The following is a 25483-nucleotide window of genomic DNA, read 5'->3' on the forward strand; positions in this document are numbered from 1 at the left end:
GCCACCACACATAACATCGGGCTAGCGACTTCATCCTGACCATTCCCGGGTGTCCCATGTGAAGCGTCTCAAGAACCCTGTTTCTCAGTGGTGCTGGGATGATCACCCTATCTCCCCATAGGAGACAACCCTTATGCATGGACAATTCGTGCTGCCTTGTCGCATAAGGCCTGAATTTTTCTTCATGCGGACCACCTGGCCACCCCCTCCCCACCCAAGTGAGCACACGGGAGAGAACAGCATCTTTCCTAGTTTTCTCAGCTATATCCGTAGCTGTTACAGGAGCCCCCGGAAGTGTTTCTAGCATCATAATGTGCTCCGCCGGAGCAGGATCCTCATTGCTCCCGCCAGGAAGGGGCAATCGACTCAGCGCATCAGCATGGCACAACTGTTTCCCCGGCACATGGGTCAAGGTGTACTGGAACCCATTCAGGAATATTGACCAACGCAACATTCTGGGGGAGAGAATTTGTGGCGTTTGTTTGTTTGGGTTGAACAACCCTAACAGTGGTTTGTGGTCCGTTTCAATGGAGAAATGGCGACCGTACAAATAATCATAGAACCTTTTGATTCCGGACACAATAGCCAGTGCCTCTTTATCAATTTGAGCATAGTTGCGCTCTGTGGGCGACAACGTACGGGAATAGAAAGAGATGGGCTTTTCCGACCCATCCGGTTCCCTATGACTCAGCACAGCCCCCAGACCGTATTGAGAGGCATCACATGCCAGGACCAGCGGCTTTGACTCATCATAATGAGCAAGGACGCTCCTGCTACTCAGCATTCCTCGCAAGGAGTCAAAAGCCTTCTGCTGCTCCCGCCCCCATCGCCACACATTCTTTTTCTGCAATAGTCTATGTAATGGTTCAGCTACCGAAGCTTTCTGGGGTAAGAACGAATGATAAAAGTTAATAAGTCCCAGGAATGACTGCAACTCCGTCTTGTTCTGTGGTCGTGGTGCCTCGATGATGGCCTTAATCTTAGCATCTGTGGGGTGGATGCCTGATGCATCAATTTTAAACCCCAAGAAATCCACAGTTGGCACCCCAAAACTGCATTTTTCTTTTTTCAGTTGCAACCCCACCTCCTTGAACTTGAGCAACACTGCACGGACACGCGCAACCAGTTCCTGTGGGTCTTTTCCAGCAATCAAAACGTCATCAAAAAATGGCAAGACCCCCGGCAGACCTCTTAACAGGCGTTCCATGAGCCCTTGAAAAATCCCTGGGGCCACACAAACTCCGAACTGTAATCTGTTAACTCTGAACGCCCCTTTATGTGTGACAATAGTCTGTGCTTCCGCTGATTGTGGGGTTACTGGCAGCTGTTGGTAAGCTTGTGCCAGGTCAATTTTGGCGAACACCTTGCCCCCAGCCAGTTTAGCAAACAGATGTGATACGACTGGAATGGGCAACAATTAGGCTTGCAGTTAGACCAGCGTGGATAGAAAAAGGAAAATAGGCAGAAGGCACCACTGCAACCCTTCTGTCTTGGCCAGCCCACAAAGAAGTTCCACTCACACCCCCCCCCTTTCTCCAAACATCTGTTTTAAAAGGACACATTTCCCACCATAAAGTCTCATGGCCACCGTAACCCTGCCAATCCCCATTTCCCCAGACTCCAAAGATGTTTCTTGGATGTGTTGATGAGTGGTCATCAGTACCTTTGTTTTTCTTAACTACTGTAGACTGCATTTTTGCACTGTTAAATCACTGGTTCCTTTGCAGCGTTGCAAAGGAAAGCTACGGTCACTTTAGTTGATTTGATTCACTAAATTTGAGCGCACGCTGCCCCCTGAGGACTACAACGTCCAGCATGCCAGGAGTTCCGTGGTTCACAATCCCTCCGGAGCGGCAGGGCAATGCATGCTGGGAAATGTAGTCCGAGTCGGGACTTAACTTTTTGGAGCGCTTCGACTTTTGCCCATCCGCTCCATGAGTCGCCGCGCGCCTTCGAGGAATCGGGCAGAGAAAGCGCGGAGCGGCCTCGGAAAAGTTATCAATGCGCATGGTTTCAAGTCTCCTCCTCCTCCTCCTCCTCCTCCTCCTCCTCCTCCCCGAGCTGCCGCTTTGGCGCCAAATTGTAAAGCGGACGTGTTCAGCATGGAGCCGGCTTTCCCCCGGGGCCGTGACGTTGTTCCTGCCTCAGACGGCCGCGAGATGAATGGTGGGGGTCAGACGCAGGCGAGCTGCCTGAATGGGTAGGCGCATGGTGGTGGTTGGTTGGTGCCCCTCCTCATAACTTTTCTTGCTTCTCCCTCCAGGCTTAAGGAATGGCTTGCTTAGAAAAATATATTTCCTCTCGCCCGCTTTGCTGGGGATTTTTTGTAAGGAGGGGAAAGTGACTTGGAAAAACACCCCCCACCCCCACGTCTGCTCATTGATCCCCTTCCGTGGAATTTGGAAACTTTCCTTTTATTCCCTCGTTTCCCAACCCCTTGAACTTCCGTCTGAATCTTTTATTGATTTATGTAACGAGTTCTTTTCCTGCTTAGGTGCAAGTCCCACAGAGTTCAGGTAAATGGATATGGGATTGCCGCGTCTCTGAACGGGCTATACAGTACAGTACTGTTGTTTCAATATTCTTATATAAATAAGAGTTTTTTTAAAAAAATGTTTCTGGTTAGAAACTTCTTTCTTTTCTAATCACATGTTTCTGAAGGCAATTATACTTACTTCCGTCTTCGTCGTGGGTTTCCCTGCCCATGCGGTGGTGTCTTATTACTGCACAGAGCCAACCTTGCTTAAGTCGCTTTATAAAGTCACCTTGGCAACCAGTTTGTATCCGCAGTCAGGGTAGATAAAGGGGCAGAGCAGGAAATAAGCAATGTCTGCTTCTAGTTAAGACGTGGTTCTGATGGGGATGCCAATTGTAGACGCAGAAAATATTAAAAAATTAATTTAAGGAACCGCAGAAAGAGGGGGAAGGAAGCTGAGTTTTGAAATGTTAAAATGATTGTAAAATTATTGAAATGTATAAAATGAAAATAATAATAATAATTGTAGATGAGTTAATGGGGACTGAAAGGATTTTTTCCAATTGGTTCTGGTTTAGAAATTCTGTACTCCTTGCCTTTTGTTCTCACAACTCTCTTGCCTATGTTCCGGTCTGGTATAGTCTGGTTGCCATTCTTCGCTCATGTATTCACAGCCAGCGTAATGAATGAAACCTCAGTAGATTGTCAGGAATATGTAGTGGCAGTCTCTTGCAGGCCATGGTGATGGGTAGAATCGCGTAGTTGAAAGGCGCCACAAGGGTCATCTAATCCAACCCCCTACAATGCAGGATTTTTTTGCCCAATGTGTGGTTCAAGAGAGATGGCTTTCTTGCAGCGTTCGAAACTCCCTTTGTTCTTAGGTGCGTTTTGCGACAGGGAATTTCATTAGCGCAAGCAGTTTCTGAGCTCTGGGTGCAGTACTGCACCTGAGATTTCAGATTAAAACTGCAGAGGAAGGAAAGGAGGGCCTTTTTCTGCCTCCTCACTTCCAGCCACACTCTGAAGACTGGAGAAGAGACCCTCTTAAGAATATTAGGGGGGTGGGCAGGGGAAGGACTAGAGACCATGTGAAAAATGAACATAATATTTTAGCTGCAGTTCATACATTTTCAGTTTTGTATTCTTGTTATAAAAGAAGCACGCCTAGACATTCCGTTGTTGCGCCTATAACCCCTAGGCTAAGGTGCCATTTAGCTCCTAGCTTTCATATCTCAGTTTCTAATACTGCTCTCTTGATATAAAAGAATGAAGATAAAGGGAGTATATTGAGGTGCCAACTGAGTGATGCCTTAAAGCAGCTAGGACAAAATTCAGTAAGTGCTCTTGCCAGCACTTGGTTTTTTTTTCATTGATAATTTTTGTGATATGTTTTTATGTGCATCGTACCAAAATGTGATGCCTTCTCTCAGCTGAGAGCTGCAAATTTCAGCAAATAAGAGGTGTGATTTGGCAAAAGACACGTACAGTATACTTCTTTTTGCTAAGTGATGGAGATTTTGTCATATTACTGAATTAAAAATACTTTATTTTGTTTTCATGTGTCATCGTTTTAAAATTTTATTATGATTAGGGGCCTCAGAAGTTATAAGTGGTCTCGGCCTGGTATAAGGGATGGGCTGTCATTAAGAGGGTATTACAGGAAACACTCCGCGTTGCAACATTTCATTGCTGGTCCCACTCACTGGCGGAGGAAGAGGGTGCGGGGGGAGCGCACCGCCCCCAGCAGCACGATCTCAGTGGGGTGCCATCGCAGCTGCTCCCCATCTCACTGGGCGCCACGCCCCCAGGATGTGCGCCAGCCCCACCCCACTGCTCTCTGTCCCCCGGTGCCGGAGCATGAAAAGGGAAAGAGATTTAGAATAACAGTGTATAAAAGATCTGCAAGAAGTTGACTGTGAATGTGAGTGTCAGAGGCAGAATATGTGAAGTACATGAGCAAAGGCACCAAATGGCAAAAATATAATTGAGGCTCCTTGCTTGAATGCATAGTAAGGGATGATACAGGTGAAGGGTAGCTGAGGAAATGAAAATGTATAACATACAGAAGAACAGAGGATATCTGGGCTATAAAATAAATCTACAGGGGAACTTTATGAGACTGTACTTCACAGTGATGCTGCAAAATTAGGGGCACTACTAATATAAAGAATTATCTTAAAATATATCATTTAGCTATTCCCTAAACAGCTCTTTGAGCTAGCTTTGCTGTGATGTTCTCCCGGAGACACAGGCATAAAAAGCACCAAAATAATTAAATGAACAGCACAGTGTTGTGGATGCAACTCTCAGTGCATTTCAGGAAGAAAAATTATGTTCTGATGGTGTCAGGCGGGACTGATTATTGCCAAAAGCCTGGAAATCCATAAAACTAAACAATATTATCTTCTATAAAGGTTTTGATTACAGTCAATATTCTGAGCAGGGGGTAGCATGCAATTAAAAAAAAAACCATACACAACTATTTAGATAAAAAAAGGCCTTTCTATGCAAGCATTTCAGCTTCATTTTGATTGTGAAATGAAAGGAGACAAATCTAAAGGAAAGGAAGCAGTTGATGCCCTTGAAGGAAGGAAGGTTAATAATGTTCAAAGAAATCCAGCCAAGGTGATGAATGTGGTCTTTGGTAGGTGGAGTATTGCCAAAGCCTTACTATATCCGAATCTGGGAGCTGAGTAATATGATAAAATACTATCGAGAAACAGTTATTAATATTTATTCTGTTTATGAGTGTGAAATGAGCAAATTCAGACAGTTTGTAATGCCTTATGGGCAGGTACATATGAGTCACAGAATGCATACATGTTTAATGAACATGGTAATTCTTAAATGAGCTGGCTTTGTACAAATTTCAGCCATTCTTTCATCCAGTTAACTGTTATCTTACCTTAAGAGCAGTGTCTCTTAACAGCTTTGGGAAAGAGGTTTTTACTTGACCAGATTGAGTCTGCTTCATTTGAGGTTTTTAAACTGAGGTTGGATTGCTGTGTCAGGGATTCTTTAGCTGTAATTCCTGCGTTGTAGTGGGTTGGACTAGATGACCCTCGGACCCCTTTCCAACTCTACAATTCTCTTATTCTACAGGTGGTCAAGGATTAGACATAGGATTGAATATGCGTTAAAAGCTTTTTTCTACCACTGGTTTATAGACCTTTGTCTAAGAAAGAGTCATAAAGCTCTTCTCTAAGATAGCCGACCATGCTGTTTGTTCTTACTCAAATAAATTTAAATTAGCAGCAAAGAAGCAGAATAGTGGAGAATGCAATTCAGGTTGTTGATAAGCTTTGATATCTCAGTCTTTATTAAAAAAAATACTAGAGCTTCTTTACTTCCCATCTATATACTAACAGAGTAGTTTATTGATAGTACAGTATTGTTGTATGCCACACTAATTTCTGAGTGGTACAAGATTCCAGGGGCTCTAGAAAAAACCTAGGACTTGTGTTTCCTTTTGGAGATGAGGCACAGCGGAGACTGGTTTCTTTGTGATACATGGTTTATTTACACATATACAGTATAAACTGAGTCTACAATGGAAGGGTTCACAGCTTTAACACTCCAAAAGGCTCGTGTTTCTCCCATAGCCCAAGCCTTGGATTCAAACAGAAATCAAAACCGACTTTCTCTCCAGCTTGCTGCTTTACTTCCAAGTCAAATCGCTGCAACTTAACTTTAACCCAGGGGTTAGAAGGATCTCACATACAACCTCCCCCCGCCCCGCCTCAACCAACTCATAACAGTACAGTATAATGGTTGTAGGATCCCCCCCCTTTTACTTTAAGGAATTATATTTGATACCTTAGCCTTATTTTTCATTTCTGCAAGATTCCTTATTTCACATCCTTAAAATGCTTTAAAAAATAAATATATCAGGATGACTTACATTACGTTCAGTAGGAGGAGTTATCAGCAAATCTAATTAGCCACAATTTTAGTGACTTTGGAGCCTTTTGCAGATTGGCTTGGTCCTCCTTCAGAGGTTCTTGTAAATTGCTGGTTCTTGTAAATTGATGGTTCTATGTTCCCCTGAGGGAATAAGTCATCTGAATCCATCCACTGTGTCTGTCTTCCAAGAAAGAATGCTATCTTTCATACTGAAACCTTGTTCAGCAAGAGCTGAGATAGTTTAATTTCAAGTCTAAGCTCACCTGTGCCTTTAAACTGAATCTCTGTCATGATGTAATGAACAAATTGCCTTTGTCTTGACTGGTGTCTTAGCTAAATCCAATTTATACACCTTATACCTCCTATGTCTTAGTTTAGACCAAAGTAATGATTGTCCTTCAGGTGGTTTCCCCTAGGAGAAGAGAGCTTGTTCTTGTAATTTTTCTCTAGACGTTTCCATAGATATCAGTGTAGAAGTGGCATAATGAAGAAGAAAATTATTTCTGTTATACCAGGAAAAAGAAATTTTGGGTGTATAAGACACATAATGAGCTCACCATGGAAGCTCATTTGCCCCATAATGGTATAAATGTCCTATTCAAGTTGAATTAGTATGTGGGGATGCACCAACCAGTCTTGCCTTGTCTGATTAGCACTATATGCCAATAAAGGTGTTGGAAAATGGATTAGCACTGGATATGAACATTTGCAGGGAGAGGGTCTTTGCAGACTGACATGTAACCCATTTGCAGACATGTAACCCATTTGTGCAAATACCAGGTAGTGGGAGTGTGTGGTGTCAGGTGCAAAGTTAGTTCAGCCCTGGAGCTCATGCAGTGATTCAGCTTGTGAATAGGCTTGCCTGAGTAGGGTTTCAGTCTGAGTCTCCAACCTGAATCAAACTCGGAAGAAGTCCATTCACCGAAGAAGCTGGGTTTACACAATGCTAAAGCCCTATTCAGGCATTATTACCGGTACTGACAAGGAAATAGAAATGATAGCTGGGAGGAGCATGCTAGCTGCACATGCTTGTCTCCTTGCCCTTGTCATTGGAGAATGGCTGTCTGCAACGGAGAGCCTGCTTCTACTCACGTAGGCTTCCCACACAATGTACAACTTATTTTTCCAGAGTTCTGCATTGTGTGGGAAGCTTCTACGAATAAAGGAGATATTCACGGCAAACAGATGCTGTCCAACTCATTGATAGGGATGGTGGTGGCGCTAATGCCCTTATCCCCACTCTGGTTAGTACAGTGCATGATTTGGACTCGGCTGGCTGCTGATTGTGTCAGCACACCTCTCCACTCTTAAAGTAGTGTTTCAAGAGTAAAGAACAGTGTGCATAAAAAGTGTTTTGAAACTTTCTTAAAATGCAAATATTAAGTATGCAAGGTGCTTGAAAACAAACAAAAACAAACAGCAAATCGATCATCCCTGCCATAGTGGCTGGGGAAGCCCAGCCAGATTGGCAGGGTATAAATAAGAGAATTGTTGTTGTTGTTATCCCTTGAAGGAGGGATGAAGAGAAGATAAACATTCACTTCAAAGATTGTATGTGTTTGAGTATCAACGGCAAGGGGCAAGATAGTTACCGTATGTCTTTATGCACCCTCTTAGTCATCTTTAAGCACTTCTTCCTGTTATATGTGAGACTCCAATGTGCAATAGTTTATATGGGAGCAAAAGATAATCTGTTCCAATATATCACAACCACAGGATGAAACAGACTATTAGTGGGGTTTTTGGCCTTCTAGGTTCTGTGCCTAAAAATCAATTACAGAAATGTGGAAAGATTAACCTTTACTGTAGGATTTAAGCATGAAAAAAAATTCCGTGTTTGTTTTGTACATTAGGAATAAAATAGAGGAGTGCCACTCTACTGCACTCTAAGATTTTTGCTGGTGACTTCTAAAGGAGTTATTTCAAAGCTGTCACTTTCTGTTTTCTGAGATGCAGGATATGGTTGATCGCCTTCCAAAAAGAGGTAAATGAGAGGTGTCCTAGGAAATGCTGGCACAACAGGTGTCTTGGTAGTGTATATACAAAACCTACAAATTAGAGTTTTAGGTACTATGGCTGAGTGACATAAGGTGAGGCTGGGAGACATGTTAGTTCTTTCAGGGAGCTGAAGGCAGGCTGAAAGAGGGAGGCTGCTTCTTTGTTTGCCTGTCAAAATTTGGGGTGGATATATTTGGTGTGTGCAGTGCACACCATGGAAAACAAAACCCCTTGCAAGTCACAAACCACTTTTTACACTCTTAAGGTTTTGTCCTGCTGTATTCTAGTTATGTATCTGAAGAATGAAACTCGTACACACAGGCTTTTCTCTTTTAGGTCATGTATTTGTTTGAGAAATGAGTTTATTTGAAATGCTCCTATTTGGGGTTAGTTGTTCCATCTGCCTATTCATGCTTCCCAATTGTAGAGATTTGGCAAAGGGCCATTACTGTCTGTCTGTAGACTCATACAGAGAATCAAAGATGGAGCACTTGACTCCTCACATTAGAATGTACACTGGCAACACTACCGGTATTTATGGGCAGTGTAACTGAAAACCATTCTTAGCAGACAGTGACACCACCAGAAATGTTCAGCAAAGAATGCCTCATTCTGTTTTTATATTTTAGCTGTAACAAATGATATTGTACCATATGCTTGCAATTAGAATAGCTGGTCTAAGAGGTATCTTTGCTCAAGCAACTTAACTGTCAGTAATGCTGGAGCAAAGAACGTAACCTTTGCATATTTCTCTAAAGAAGGTAACATTGAGGGATAGATAATAGTTGGCACTGCGCTGCCTAAAGACTGCAAATTGCTGCTTTAAATGAGATAATTTAGTCTCCTTTTGGCCTTTTTGGTTGAAAAAGAAGTGTTGCTCATATGGAACTGGGCAGATATGGAACACTGATATTCTCCGCTGTTAAATTCTTGATCTGAATTTATAACCTTTATGATCAGATGCTGCTCTCTTAGTTGTACTAATTAAACCCTCATGCCACTCTGGAATTTTACATCATAGTAATTGACTTATTTTCAGAGACCCAAACACCGGGGTCAAAGTATACCTAATAGACTATTTTAAAAAAATAAAACAATTCATGCAAATCGTAACCATTAGTGTCATTTGATTTGACTTATGTAGGTATGGCTGTGAAACACCCTGTAAAAAACGTGATGACTATTTGGAGTGGCCTGAATATTTCATGGCTGTAGCTTTCTTATCGGCACAAAGAAGCAAAGATCCAAATTCTCAGGTAAGAATATGGTGCCCAGGCAGCTTATGCCGCACTGTCTCTCATAAATTCATATGACAATAAGTTTCTAGTTGTTCAACACAATCTAATTACAAGGATATCCAAAGTTAGAGCAAAGAGGAAACTACAATGAGGATTTTATCTATCAAGTGGTAACTTGAGCTGTTTTTTTCTTGGGAAGATTGTTCTTTTATAGTACTGGATGAAGAGCTGTGTGGTTCCTTTCGCCACAAGAAGTAAAAATACTTACAGTTTACAGATAATGCATTTGATGAAAATAATTGAAGAAGAAGCTAGTGTATTTGAGATTATAGTTTGATCTAGCCATGTAATATGGTTCTGTTTTTACTGAGGTTCTGACTTTTCCATTTTTACCTGCATGTCACTAAGTTGGGCACAGACCAACTTAGCCTACAAAGCATCACAATAAAAAGCATTTCTGTACCTTCCATGTTTTTGAATTGAGTTGTTATGCTGGGAACTTTTGTCCTCTTCAGGTGCAGTTTGAATGAAGAAGCATGGTCTCAAATGGTGCTTTCATAGTGCTTGAACATTTTCAATGTTGATGCTCAAGGTCAGACCAGGCTCACTTAGGTTTTCTTTATGGGGAAGTATAGCTCCAGCTGCAACAGGGTGGGTACCGCTTGCCTTGGCAGAGGAACCAGGTGAGTACGGGATCACCAAAATATCTGACCTACTACAATAAAGAAAGTTGTTCATTTCATTTCAGGTTGGTGCATGTATTGTGAATTCAGAAAACAAGATTGTTGGGATTGGATACAACGGCATGCCTAATGGATGCAGTGATGACCTGCTACCTTGGACCAGAATAGCAGATAGTAAACTTGACACAAAATATCCATATGGTATGGAATATACAACATCCACACCAGACCGCTTCTTGTTTTTACTTGCTAAATAATATCCTTGCTTTTATTTGTAAAACATTTTTCTCTTTCATATTAAGGAAAGAGGCTTTTACAACCAAATTTTCTCCATAAAAAAACCTTAGGCATTCACATAATGTCATCTTAAGCTTTTTGTTTCATTCTCTCGCTATTAGATTTGTACAAGCCTATAGGAATGCTTGCGTAGCAGCTAGTGTAAGTAGAATAAATATTTGTTTATCTACCCAAAATCGGGCAAATATAGTACTGTATATTCCTGAGTATAAGACTACTTTTTAACCCAGGAAACTCTTCTCAAAAGTTGGGGGTCGTCTTATATGCCGGGTCGTATTTCTCATACGGCGAGTATATCCCAAACTCTATATTTTAACTGGAAAAGTTTGGGGTATTTATTCTTTGTAAGAACTGAAGTTGAACAGAATTGCATGTACACGAAAGCTCATACCAATGACAAACATAGTTGGTCTCTAAGGTGCTACTGGAAGGAATTTTTTTATTTTGTTTCGACCAAGGCAGACCAACACGGCTACCTACCTGTAACTAGAATTTCTTCAAACCTAACAAGAGTTTCAGTGTTAATTGAAAATATGTGTTTTAGGAAAACCATATTACAAGTCACAACACAGGCTAGGCAATGCAAAATAAAATTGGACTGTACTAGTATTTTAATTGGGACCCAGGTGGCGCTGTGGTTAAACCACTGAGCCTAGGGCTTGCTGATCAGAAGGTCGGCGGTTCGAATCCCTGTGACGGGGTGAGCTCCCGTTGCTTGGTCCCAGCTCCTGCCAACCTAGCAGTTCGAAAGCACGTCAAAATGCAAGTAGATAAATAGGAACCGCTACAGCGGGAAGGTAAACGGCGTTTCCATGTGCTGCTCTGGTTTGCCAGAAGCGGCTTTGTCATGCTGGCCACATGACCTGGAAGATATACGCCGGCTCCCTCGGCCAATAATGCGAGATGAGCGTGCAACCCCAGAGTCGGTCACGACTGGACCTAATGGTCAGGGGTCCCTTTACCTTTAGTATTTTAATTAGGTCAGTAGATATGCCATATGTGAACAGTATTAAGAAATGAGCAATTAGTAGTGTTTGTTAAGTTTGAATTTTACTATCTAATGAGACCATTGATCCATAAAATGAAAGCAATAATCAATGTACTATACTATAAAATAAATAAGACAGTATTGTAGTTGATAAAAATTAAAAACAATTTTTTCTTACCTGCACTGATGATAGTCATTGTTTGAAGGGGGGGGGGCTTTTATCCATTTCCGCAGTCACACAATCAATCAATCAGTAGCTGAACTGGGTTCCACACAGTCACAAAAATAAAAAAACCTAAAAAGCCTCAAAAACAAAAAAGCCAAACTTAATCCATTCCAGAAGTCTGTTAGACTTCCGAAATGTTTGATAACCAAGGCGCACCCCAACAAGATAATGACAAAAATCCACCAACAGCATACAAATCAATATGGCTAACCTGACCCACCCACCCCACTCACGCATGAAAACAAAGATCACCACAGGCAATCACAAATGAACAACCAGACCCTAGGCCAGGCATCCTCAAACTGCGGCCCTCTAGATGTTTTGGCCTGCAACTCCCATGATCCCTAGCTAACAGGATCAGTGGTTGGGAAAGATGGGAATTGTAGTCCCAAACATCTGGAAGGCCGAAGTTTGGGGATGCCTGCCCTAGGCTAACCCCAACCTCTCTCACCACCAAAGGAACACAAGTGAATAGCAAAGAACCTGTACAAGCGACGCTGACACAAACCCCACATATAAAGTAAAATAGAAACATTGCCACCCAACCCCACTCCCATTCACTTCTCCCCCCTCTACCTCTCCCCCCTTTTCTTCCTAATGTCCAAACAAAACTGATCTGTAAAAAATGTTGCTTGAAAAAAAAAGAGAAAGAGAGACATTGCACATACTTTTGTAGACCTAGAAAATCTTTAATAAAAATACATTTAAAAAAGAAAACCAAGGCGCAGCTCTGATTGGTGCAGGTGCCCCGGAAACAATAGCTGACAGCCGCATTAGACGTTTGGCTTCCTAAAAACGTTCGAAAACCAGAACACTTACTTCCGGCTTTTCGGCGTTTGAGAACCAAGGTACCACTGTAGCACAGAGATCCAAATGTAAAATAAATTTTCAATACATTTCATCTAAGATTGTTGTAATATAAATTACTGTTATTAATATGATGACATGCATGTGACATGATTAAACGAGATAGTTTCCTTTTTAATGATTTCTTTAAATAATCATTCTCTGATGCCAAAGATTTAACTTTGGATAGAACTGTTTCCCCTCATTGGTCTATAGCTATTATGCAGAAGAATGAAGCAGAACACCTGTCAGCTGACCAATTAGAATTTACTAGCTTCTGATGCTTTAGCCCCTGTTTAAAAAGACAGAAATTTCACTCAGTTATCTCCTTTTTGAAGTAGTGTAAACAACAGCAGTTAAGCTGTCACTCAGGTGACCTGCTGGCTTCCTGCTGATAACGTTTTATCTCCACAGCTCTAGAAGAAAACCCAGGACAGTTTACATAACTGTTAACCCTTATATAAAACCTTGGAAACAATATGATTTCTCCACAACAACAAAAATGAGTTTTTCTTATGGCGTTACTGTTCGTTCACAGGAGCCTAATATGGTGCTTCTTGGAAATTCGAAATAACCTCTTCACTTTTGGATTGTTCCAAGATGAGCTTGTAGGAATTAAGACAGTCTTAATAGGTGCTAGTGAAGATGGCAACAGTACAAAATGATTGTCTAAACTGCATTCTTAGTGCTGGTCGCTTTTTCTCAAGCTTCATTGCCAGCTATCTTACCTGGAGGTGAGAGCTGCTTGGCTTTACTTCATAATTCCCTTTGCACTTAAGAACACAGAGTGCACTTGCATAATCAAAAGAACATTCCTATCCATGCATGTAAACACACAAATGAGCTCCTTTATAATGGCAATTAGAGCTCTCTGGGAGCACTGGTGCCGTGAGATATTGCCACACTTAGGGTGACTGAAACTACTTGGCCTTCAGCCTATGGCTTTGCTTCGTCCTGTAGGTGTTCACGAATGGCCATGTTAATGTGCTTAATGATTTCATTACTCACTGCAAGCCTGGCCAGATTGCTTGACCTTCATTGATCTTGGTATTTCTGGATGATTTCCCCTCCCCTTCCCCACTTTAAATTTCTCTCTGGTGTGACAGATTGTGCTGGCTGTTTGCTTCTGGAAGGACGCAGGCATTTGCGGTGTAACACTTTGTTAAGTTTTAGATTGATGACTCACTTTAACGAACGCTCATATGAATATTTGTTGGGTTCTTTTTATCTTTAATCAGTGTGTCACGCTGAACTGAACGCCATAATGAACAAGAACTCGGCTGATGTGAAAGGCTGCAGCATGTATGTTGCCTTGTTTCCGTGTAATGAATGTGCAAAGCTCATCATCCAGGCAGGTAAGGAAAGGTGCCAGCTTGATTTGTCAGTGTTGCTGCACTGTCTGTTCATGGGCACCTCATCACAGATGTATTTGGTTTCCAAATTGTGGCTGTTTAGATCTAAATTAATTGCACTATCAACCTTTAAGACACTCCTTGTGTTTTCTATACTTGAGTGGTGCCAGGTTTTCCCGTGCTAATTGCATCCTCTGTGATTCTTAGCTTGTTTTTAATTCAAGTTTGCCTCTTCCTCGACCAAGAGCTGCCAAGGAACTGTGCAGGCATGGCATATAATTAGTGTCAATTTACAATTCTCTGACACATCGCGAACAGAAAATGGGGTGTGTGCGGGGGGTAGGGGAAGAGAGAATAAACTGTGTGTCACAAGATCTGCTGGGAGTATATATATGTAACATTTTAATTTGAGCATCAGACATGGTCGACACTTGAAGATTTTATCTCTTTGGCCATAAATGTCACAGAGACTTCTATGATCTCTCTTATAATTATGTCTTTCATTACAATAGTGATAAATCTTCACCACTGCAGCAGGTGTGCTAGTCTGATCATTAGTCCTTTCTTCAGATTATTGGATACTAGTAAAATGTCCATTATTATGACAAGATGCAGAATGAAGGCTTATATATTTCACAGATCCCTGCGGTCTGAGGGAGGGGGAACGTGCATCCATACAGGATCTCTTGTCAATGAGACCTGGGTCACCCGCTGTTAACACTCAGAGGCACGCTTTCCCCAAATGCAGCACATTGCTTTGGGAAATCTCCATACCACAGTGCTAGAGCATATTCTGTGCTTGCAAAAGGTCCAAATTTAATCCTCAGCCTCTTTGGGTCTGAAATTCTGGAGCGCTACTGCCAATCAATGGACAGTTCTCTGTGAACTGTCACTGTAGGGATGAATGGCAACCCTGCACTTACTTGGGAGAAAATAAAGGGGTGCGCCATTGGGATGGGGTCTAAGTCTTCTGCCTGCATAGGGACGTTCTGGTCTTGTTTCTTGGCCATACTTCACTATGATGGAAAATTGGGAGAGTGACACTTGGTTTCAGGCACTGGGCTTTTATACAGCTAATTTCCTCTGCCGCAAGTGGAAGAGCTTTAATTGCAATATAAATGGCTCTGTTTTAATCAAATTTTAATGTTAATCAACTGGATTGGCAGGCCAAAATTTTAGAAACGTGGAGAAACTTCCCACAAGTATTCCCTTGTAGATTTTAAGGGTTGAAATGTAAGGGGGGGGGGGGAAATGATACACACTATTTTTTAAAAAAGTTATCCCTACCTAATGAAACCATGGCCATGACGCAATTACTTACAATTATCGTAAAGGGCAATTATAAAATAAAAGTGCCAAAATAAACTATAAATATAATGCAGTCTTGCCTCTTGAGAAGACACTGCCCTGCTTTGACTGTTGCAGCTAGTAAGGGATCATGGGAGAGACTATTCCACCTGTCTGCCCACCTTGTTCCCAATTCCCCTGCCAGCCAGGAGTAGGAGAGTGGAGACAGTTGTAGCTAATTGACTGGCGTTCCTGCCCACAACCAAGTAAGAGGACCACTGCAGTGCCAGTGTAGACCACCAGTGATGTTGACCCCTGTCCCCCAAGGAGAGACGTCAAAGAGATTTATCGCTATTGGGGTCACCATGAGACTGAGGCTACCACTTTTTTAATTTTGCATTTTTTAATTTAATCATCTGGTATACAAAAGTGAGTTACGTATTACGGGGTTGCCAACTTGAATTTTGCATGCATTTTGCCACTCAGAGTGATAGTTTGCATTGAACATTTTTGAGTGTTTTAATGTTGCTTGAATCATAGAATCATAGATATGGAAGAAACCACGAGGGTCATCTAGTCTAGCCCCCCAGCAATGCAGGAATATGCAGCTATCTTTTGCTGGGATCTAACCTGCAACCTTGGCATTATCAGAACCATGCTCTAACCAACTGATATTCGTGCCACGTAGGAGAAGAATCTGAATCAGTATACAGTACAGTAAGAGTTGGAGAGGGCAGGATGCATTTATTTATTTATCTGTTAAATGTATATCCTTCCATTCTTCCCAAAGGTGTTTGTATGATACTGTTTTGCCTTAGATGAAGGGGGCAAATGAGCTGGTTCTAAATCATACATATGTAATTCTATCAGGAACCTTTTTGTGGATTTTCTTTTTTAATAAGAATATTTTCTTTTTATGTGTTAATTATGCTACTTTAAATGTGGATCATTGTTGTATTTGTATCTGATTCTCATTCATAGTGTTTGATAATATATTTTGGGTCATTTTCTGTTTGGTTGTTTAAGACAGCCTGTAAACCACTTAAGAGATTCCTTTGGAGATGTGAAGTGGCATAAATATGAAATAAATAAATAAATGTAAAGTAAGATTCAGTGAAATAAAGTATGTGTAAGGTACATAAACACAAATATGATTTATTTTTAGTTCTCAAAGGTTAATTTCCACATTTTACATGGGATAAGGCCCTTGAAATGCCTCAGCACTTTGTATGTATTTCTTAAATTTTGATGGAAATAACATCATGTAATATTGGGGCATTTTAGAAATCTAGGTCCATCTCAATTTTGCCTAATAAACCCATTTGCCATAATATTCATTTGCTTTATATGCAGCAGTGAAATAGTTAAGCTCCTAACACACTCTGTCAGACTCATTGTCAGTTATCACTCTTGGTTTTTTCTGTTCTTTGTGTGTTCAGGATGTAATATTGACATGTTGGCAGAATGGGAAAATGTGTAGGATTGTGCTCTGCACAGTCACAGTTGATGCTTGCAGTCCGGTGGGGGTAGGGGAGAGCCATGGAAGCAGAAGCAGAAATTGCAAGAGATATGAGTGCTTTGAAATTGTCCAAAATCTGCTTTAAGTAATTACGTGAGACTGTCCTATTGTGTTTTTTAAGGATGAATTCACGATACATACAAATTCTTCAGAGAAGAAATGTCTCCTGTCTTTCAGTGTAAAACATTGTGCACACTGATGGACAGTAATAGCTTCGCATTCTGCAAACAGAAATGCCAGCAAAGCAGAAGACAATTGGGTAGCAGCAATTTCACAGTTGCAGTTCAGTGTGTGGCTCAATCTACTCTAGCTTTCTTTATATATCCCACCAGTAACTCTACAGATCCACTTGGACAAATATATAACACTTTTGGTATTGCACCCTCTTAAGTGCTGGGCCTGAAAATCCTGAGGCTACATTTGTCTTCTTCCACTTTTGAAGTTCCATGACCTTCAGAGTTTTTTGCCTCGTTAACAATCCCATCTCTTCCCAGATTAAGCTACTTTTTATTATAGTAGCATTATATGACAAAATACCTATGCACTAGATCTGTCACGCCGGTTCTAGTTGTTGCTGATGTTGGATGCCCTATTTTAACTTGTTTGTAACATGCAGTATCAGCATGTCTTTTAACTCTTTAACCGGTAACAAGTGGAAACAAAATAAACAAAAAATCCTTCCATAGCACCTTAGAGACCAACTAAGTTTGTAATTGGTATGAGCTTTTGTGTGCATGCACACTTCTTCAGATACACTGAAACAGAAGTCACCAGACCCTTATGAATAGTCAGAGGGTGGGGTGGGGGTATTACTCAGAAGGGTGGTGGGAATGGGTGATAGGTTGGTAGGAGTGGTAAACCTGTTGATGACAGTTACCGACTGTTACCGACTGCAATTGGTCTTGCAGGAAAGAAATGGGTGAGGTGCTAAAGAAAGCTTTATCATGTATAATGAGAGAAGAATCCAGTGTCCTTATTCAGACCAGGTCTCTCCATGGTTTTAAGCTTGGTAATGAGTTGCAATTCAGCAACTTCTCTTTCCAGTCTGTTTCTGAAAATTTTCTGTAATAAAACAGCTACTTTGAGCTCTTGTATAGAATGTCCTGGGAGATTAAGTGTTCTCCTGCTAGTTTCTCTCTCGTGATTCCTGATGTCAGATTTATGTCCATTTATCCTTTGGCGTAGGGTTTGGCCTGTTTGTCCAGTATGAAGGGCACGTATGAAGGGCACTGTTGACATTTGATGGGATATACACAATATTAGAAGATGAGCAATTAAATAGTCCTGAGATGGTATGTTTGATGTTGTTGGGGCCAGTAATGGTGTTGTCCGGGTGTATGTGGCAGCAAAATTGGCATCTGGGTTTATTGCAGGCTCTGGTACCAGTGTCCATGTTAAGTCTGGTTGTTGTGGGTGAGGAGTTGTTTAAGATTGGGTGGCTGTCTGTAGGCAATGAAAGGTCTTCCTCCCAGAGCTTGAGAAAGAGAACTGTCATTGTCTAGGAGAGGTTTTAGATCTCTGATGATGCTTTGAACTGTTTTAACTTGGGAGCTATATGTGATTTACTAGTGGTGTTCTGTTATTTTCTTTTTTTGGGTCTGTCTTGCAGCAAGTTCTCTCTGGGTATCAGTCTGGCTCTGTTGATCTGCAGATATTTTAGTTCTAAAAAGATTTGCTGTAGATCTCTTAGGTGAGAGTCTCTGTCTGTAGAGTTGAAACAGATGCGGCTATAACGTAGGGCTGGCCATATACAATGGATTGTTTGATATGTTTGGGATGGTAGCTAGAAGCATGTAGATATGTTTGTCGGTAAGTTGGTTTACGGTGTAAGGTGGTGTCTATACACCCATCCTGTATTTTTATAGCAGTGTCCAAAAAATGTATTTCTTGCATAGATTGGTTCATTGTTAGGTTGATGGTGGGGTGAAAGCCATTGAATATCTGGTGGAAGGTGTCCAGGGTCTGTTGACCATGTGTCCAGATAATAAAAAATATTGTCAATGTATCGCAGGTACAAGAGAGGTTTGAGTGGGTAGGAGTTTAGGAAACGTTCTAAATCTGCCATGAAGATGTTGGCATACTGCGGTCCATGCGGGTGCCCATTAGTTGGACTCTAAGGATTTTTTTATTATTTTGTTTCGACTACGGCAAACCAACACGGCTACCTACCTGTAACTGGTAGCAAGTGGTTTAGTTTAAAGAAAACTAGGTGGGTTAAGGAGAAAACACACTGAATAGGAAACAAATAATGTCTCAGAAAAAAATCCCCATGCTAACACCCTCTCCAGATCTCTAGACAATCTCTAGTGTGAACAACTATTTATGTGAAAATATTTCATTCCATTTTTCTAAAAGCTGGCAAATCTCCCTATTAGTCAAATCATGCCAAAACCAATTGGTGGGTTTTACCCTATAATTAAAATAGTGTCCATGAACCAGAGAGCCTATAGCCAACAGAACTCTGTGAGCAAGGGGTCGTCTTCTCCCTTTTCTGTATACACTGGTGAGAAATCCTGCTGCACATAAGGGGCTGCTCTATTAGGAGCACAGCTAATTTGGTAATTGGAAGTTTTGCATACATTTCTTCTGCTTAAAAATATCTTTATGTAGATGTTACTTTTAATATAAATTTAACTCTCTCTTTCCTTGAATGCAGCTAAACATTTTTGCTTCTCATTGTTGTGTCCGCTCATAGGTATAAAAGAAGTTATTTTTATGTCTGACAAATATCACGATACTTTGGAGATGACAGCTGCACGGCGCTTGTTTGATTTAGCTGGAATTATATACAGGTGAGGTAATGCACGGGCTCTTGCAACTTTTGTCCCTTCCATCCTTTCATATGCTTCTGTACTGTTCTGAAGCCCCACACCTATTCGACTATAGGCCTCCTCCCATTCATGATCCAAGTAAGTGAAATGATATTATTAAGTGCTCAAAGGATCAGGGCCAAATACAGGAAAGTGGTTGCCTGCTGTTAGCTTTTTCTGTAACCTATTTCACAGCCTTTGTGCAAAAAGGGATGTAGTGGCTGACACCAAATATATTTGGATTCTTTGAAAACCATGGCAGACAAGTCTCCTGCCCCAACCTGTAGAGAAAAGCAGGTCATATCTGAAATTGTTCATAAACATAAATTACAACGGCATATCTATGAGGAAGATACCTTTATGGAAAACCTTATACCTTCTTCCTATATTTCCCTAAGACACCGGGTACGGCCTCTGTTTATACATTGTAAAATGCATGTATTTATTGTTTTGAAGTGTTATTCTTGTTTGTATTCTGCCAAATAAGAACTTATTGTTCACGGAAAATATTGGCTGTATAGCATGTTGTCATATTGGCTGTGCTTAAAGAATATAGCAGTAGAGATGTGATAAAGGTTGTCTTTGGTTATTCCTAGCAAGTTACTACTTAAAGCCGAAGCCTCTGCTCCCTCAGAAAACAATGTCTTACTTCCATGTAAGAGCATAAAAGATAAACCTCAGGCTGCAATCCTATATACCTCACCTGGTTTAGCAGGCCAATCAAAGCCATTTCCTGGGGTGTCCTGTTTCCTGGGGTGTGGTCGCTGTCACATGCTGGCAGCTTCTAGGAGCCACAGGTGAGAACTGAGTGTAGGGTGGGGACCAAAGGTGGACAAACTACCCCAGAAGGAGCACAACGTGTTCCCCACCAGAGGTACTGCCCTCCCCTAACACCCCAACACCCCATCCAAGTGCAATACTCCATAAGAAATTGCAGTATAGATACATGATAGATACGGATTGTGACTAATGTTGTGTTTACACTAAGGTTACCAGACGTCCCTGTTTCCCGGGGACAGTCCCTTGATTTACAAATCAGTCTCCATACAAAATCCATTGAAGTTGATGTGTCCCCGGGTTCATTGGAAAAAAAATCTGGTAACCTTAGTGTACACCACTTTGCAAACCAATGGTGGGAGAGGACTTTATGCAGACTGAAGGAGACTGTGTACACAGCCTTTGGGTTTAACCAAGCCAATATTTTCATGGAATATGGCCTGAAGAAAAAAAGGGTATATTTTATAAGGCACTAAGGGAGGTTAATGTCTTCAAATAATGGTTTAGCACCTTTATGATGCTTTGGTGAAAGGCTAATTATTATGAATTTAAAAACTTGAAAATATTAATATTAATGTAGAACCTTCTTGAGGTTTTGCATGTTTTAACAGTTCTGACTGAAAACGTTAGGCTGACTTCTAGCTCCTGGGCTAAAGTAGAAATCATGAGCCAATAATGCAGCATTTGAAATTCTGTTCTAAAGTTATTCCTCATATTCTATGTCTACCATGGGCACTAGGTGAAGTGGGGGCATAACTCATTCTGTTGCAAATGAAGTATTTCCAGAGCTTGCCCATGATTAGGGTGCCTCCAGCGCTTCCAAGCGATAGGCTGGATAAAGTGTGTGTGCCACCTTCCTCCCAAACTTGTCCTTCATTCTCTTGGCTGTTTTTGCCTCTTTGTATTGATTTGTGAGGATATGGTTATGCTTAATGAATCTCTAGAACTGAATTGTCAGGCTTAATGAGACACTAAATCCACACTATTTGCATAATCCTCTGTTTACTGGTAGATTGTAAAATATACACACAGTCCCCAAATACCTTTCTTGCTAATTGCTGCAGCAGATGCTCTAATGATGTAAAAGGATGAGCTTTGTTGGCGATATTAATTTTACAATTCTAAAGTTGTAACTTAAAAATTATTCCAGTTTCACTAGTTTATATTTTCTATCCCTTGCATAATGCAGTATATTTTCCCCCTTTGCAGTGAAATTACTGAAGCAAACTTTGGAAGTTTTCTATGAAAAAATTGGCATGGAAAAAATATCAAATGTTACAGAAAGAGTGGTTACATGATGCCACCTCCTGCAGCTAGGTTGTTAGAAATCCTTTGACTCCTGGCTAATTTATGAACTCCAATAGCTGAAGAACATACAAACTAAGCAACCCCATGTGTCTTTTTGTCTTAGACTTTCTTGTCCGGGTTTCTCTCAGTATGGTGCACTATAATTGGCTCCTATAGAGATGAAACACAGAGTGAATCCAATGATATTTCTGCCTTCTTAAAATTTAGTTGGGAGGCAAAGCAAACAAAATGTTTAACTACTTCACTAGCTAATATCCATCTCTTTTCCCCTCTCCATTTTTTTTCCAGGAAATTCAAACCTAAGTGCAGTAAGATAGTCATTGATTTTGATTCAATTAACAGCAGACCATGTCAAAAGCCTCTGTGAGTTACATCTAATTAAAGCTCTAGAAGATTGTGATTATCCTTTTCTTAGAAGCTGCTAATGCCTTTCATCTTGAAGTTTGGCATAACTTTTTAATAGCCCACTACAGTTGTAAGTAGACATCTAAGGAATATGTCAGGCCCAGAAAATTTTTGTCCTCCTTGCCATATGTTTTAAGCTTTGACTTCCTGGAGTTTTCTGAATCTTTTCTAAATGGAACCTATAGGTGAGGTCTGGACTTGTGTATGAACAATAGGAAAGGTGTGTTCACTGTGCAAACATCTGATCTGAATGAAGAGGACCAAAGTCACAAGCAATAACCTATGAATATTGGCTCGATCAAGAAAACTGGTGGATAGCTTGTATGGTGACATGTAACTGTAGGGATGCATCTACCAGCCTAGCAGGTCTGCATATAGCACAAACTATTGAAAATGTCATTTTTCAAGCAATATGGCTAGATGTCTCTATAACAGTCAAAATATTGTGTTGTGTGAAATCCATACTGGTACATTACACCTTGATATTTTACCAGATGTTCATCTATTTAATTGCTTCTCCTGTTGCAGTGTAGCGTGTGAGCATGTGCTCAATTATGTTTGAAGAATGTTTTGTATTGGATGTAGTTTCAGAGTAGCTTTAATTCCTTTCCCCCCAAGATACCTTCCATTTAGCAGAGGATAAGTGCATAAATCATTAGGCTTTCACCTATGGGACTCTGTTTGGAACTGATTTTAATGTCTAAAAGGAGACACATTTATTGGTCTAAATCTCTACTAGACAATCCAGCACATTACAATTCTGGGATCAGCCTCTAAGGTAACTTAATCACTGCTTTCCCTCTAAGGGAAATGAGGCGATTCAGTCCGCACTGAGGTTGAACATGCCAAATGTCATAATTATGGTTTTAGCTTGCTTTTAGTTGTTAAAAACTGGCCCTGTGCCATAGGTTCTGGAAACACAGGCTAAAACTATCAAGGGCTTTCAATATCTCCCCTTCTATTTGATTTTTTTTTTGGGGGGGTGCCTAAATGTGCATGTTTAGAAAATGTTTCCAACCCCAAAGGTATTCATGTTTTTTAAAAATATTGTGATGTTTTCCTGGACTCTTACTTTCTATGTTGAAATCATTCTGCAGATTAAGACATTGTGTAATTTGGCTTGCCACCAGGATTATTAAAGTCTTATTAAAATCCTACTTTGTTGAAGTAGACTCATTATTATTATATTACACTATATGTTTGGCTCTAGAGAGCTGCTGTTTCTGCAATCATATGCAAAGTGTATTTTGTATATTTGTTGTATCATTACAGAAATTGTAATGATCAAAAATTACTTTCCTGCTGAAGAAGTCATGCTGTAGTAGTGGTTACATGTGAACCTTTAAGTATATTTTTTAATATTCAGCCAATTGAAAAATACGCTCCAGCTTCCCCTAATTTCCATCTGAAATCTGGTTTAATTGTTTTAGGAATATTTTCTTAATTTGTGGGTCAGCCTAACCATTTATGCAGATGAATATTGTTTTTGGGAAATGACATTTTATTTAATTTTTTTTATTTAAAGGAAAACCCCTAAAACACAGAAAAAGCCTCTGGTAGTGTATTAACATGGCAGTTTCATGTGGATTGAAGTGCACATATTTTTCTTGTCCACACAGTGTCCTAATCCAAAGGCCATCTGAAACATTTTCCAATTTAATACTCCTCCCTCCCCCACCCCCAAATCTCTGGGTAATCTGGTATGAAACATATTACATTAACGCTGCACAAGTGTGGATGCTCTGCAGTGCGATCTGACTTGCTTTGTGGTTGGTTATTTGCCTATGTGGTGATGTTCTTGGTGGGTTTCACAACACCCTTGTTCTTAATGCAGTATATCTAAAGGATGAGCAGAATTGTACTGCCTAGATATGTATAGAGACATTTTCCTGTTGCAGTTAGTAGGGGAGTGCTTTGAAATGGTTGCATTTAAAAGGAAATACTCCAAACAGGGTAGAGTCATTCTATAAGGAATTCCTTGATAACTGAGGTATAATAACACTAAATCTGAGAGGAGTGTTGCTGGCTGTCATGACCAATAAGTAACACAAAGGTCCCAAAGTACTCAGTAGAATTGGTACGCTCAAAGGAGAGACATGCAGGAAAATAAGAGATTGACGACTTTGTCACTGCTGGTTGATATTCAGCAGCATACACAAGGAGGTAGAAATGCAAGCCTCCTACAGGCCTAAAGGAAGTCATTCAGTTATGCATGTTCAAATAATAATTATTTTTAAACCCACTATCCTAAGCAGTACCAAATGCCTGAAGAGGAGATTATGAAAAGCAACAGTATTGACTCATTTGAATGCTGGTACTACGGTCTTCTAATCACTGTGATTTTTTTAACGGTGTCTTGTTTTTTAGTCAATGTGTACAGTAGTCCAAGGTTTCAAAAAGACCACCACCACCAAAGGAAAGAAATGCAGTCATGGTTAAACCACCACTTAATGCCTTGGAATGTTATTTTGCAGCATATTTTAACTAGTCAATAAACAGATAAAGCTATGCTTGCTCTTCATGGAGAAGTTTTATCAGGGATACAGGTTGGCTTATACCTCCATTGTACTATGTTCTAGTTGGAATATTACTGGATTTAAAAGTACCCGTTCATAATATTGCTGTGTTGTTGTTGTTTTGTTCATAACAAGAACTTGAATAGTGCATGCACACAAGAGAATCTAAGAATCCCTGAAGACAGTGCTGCTATTCCTTCTACTGAATGAGAGGTAAGAATGGTTCATAGTGCTATCCAGGCTTCTTTTGGGTAATGTGATGGGCACTGGTTTTCAACATTTCTGTCTGGAGGGAACACTTCACATGGCTGCAGAACTGCTAAGCCTCTGCTATAGATCCGCTTGTTCATTTTGGAGACTTGGGGCATATTTCTAGGGTGTTCACACAGGTTATTGGCCATATTAGAGGAGTCTACATATCAATGTACAGCTGCACAATGCAGCATAAAATCAGTAGTGATTAGCAAGCTTCAGGGAAGCTTTTCTCCCATTACTGATCTTTTTATTCAATTTCTGAATGAACTTGAGGATTCCTCCAGAATACAGTTTGAACACTCCTGCCCTGGAATGTCCCCGTTGCAGAGAGCTTTGCACAGTGCCTTTCACACTGCATTAGCCAAGTGGCCCCAGGGAATAAAAAGAAACTTAATAATGAAATGTTCCCCTGCATATAATGTTTGATACGGGTTCCTCGGACGAGCTATGAAATGTCCACAGAGAGCTCCACAGGAAGACTTTAGGCTTAACCAAAGCATACTCCCCTTTTAAATTTAGAACAGAGTAGCCTGTATTTAAGCCATTCCATTTTGAGATTATTATATTTATGCTGCTTTTAACTGTATTGGCCATGTGCC

General features: G+C 40.7%; 1 protein-coding gene across 1 annotated transcript; it reads left to right on the top strand.

Moving 5' to 3' along the window:
- The first annotated feature begins 1880 nt into the window (after positions 1-1880).
- On the top strand, positions 1881-23270 carry DCTD (dCMP deaminase). The gene is made up of 6 exons (XM_035113909.3): positions 1881-2200; positions 9522-9633; positions 10364-10499; positions 13894-14010; positions 19509-19605; positions 21997-23270. Exons 1-6 carry the CDS (start codon positions 1935-1937, stop codon positions 22073-22075), a joined length of 807 nt encoding a protein of 268 aa, XP_034969800.3. The 5' UTR covers positions 1881-1934; the 3' UTR covers positions 22076-23270.
- Positions 23271-25483: the final 2213 nt, after the last annotated feature.

This window comes from Zootoca vivipara, chromosome Z1 (assembly GCF_965207765.1).
Source record: "Zootoca vivipara chromosome Z1, rZooViv2.hap1.1, whole genome shotgun sequence".
Taxonomy (NCBI): Eukaryota; Metazoa; Chordata; class Lepidosauria; order Squamata; family Lacertidae; genus Zootoca; species Zootoca vivipara.

Coding starts and splice junctions, on each gene's coding strand:
- DCTD (XM_035113909.3), top strand. CDS start 1,935: ATGAGTCGCCGCGCGCCTTCGAGGAATCGGGCAGAGAAAGCGCGGAGC. Junction 2,201..9,521: donor CAGGCGAGCTGCCTGAATGG/GTAGGCGCATGG, acceptor TGACTTATGTAG/GTATGGCTGTGAAACACCCT. Junction 10,500..13,893: donor TGACACAAAATATCCATATG/GTATGGAATATA, acceptor ATCTTTAATCAG/TGTGTCACGCTGAACTGAAC.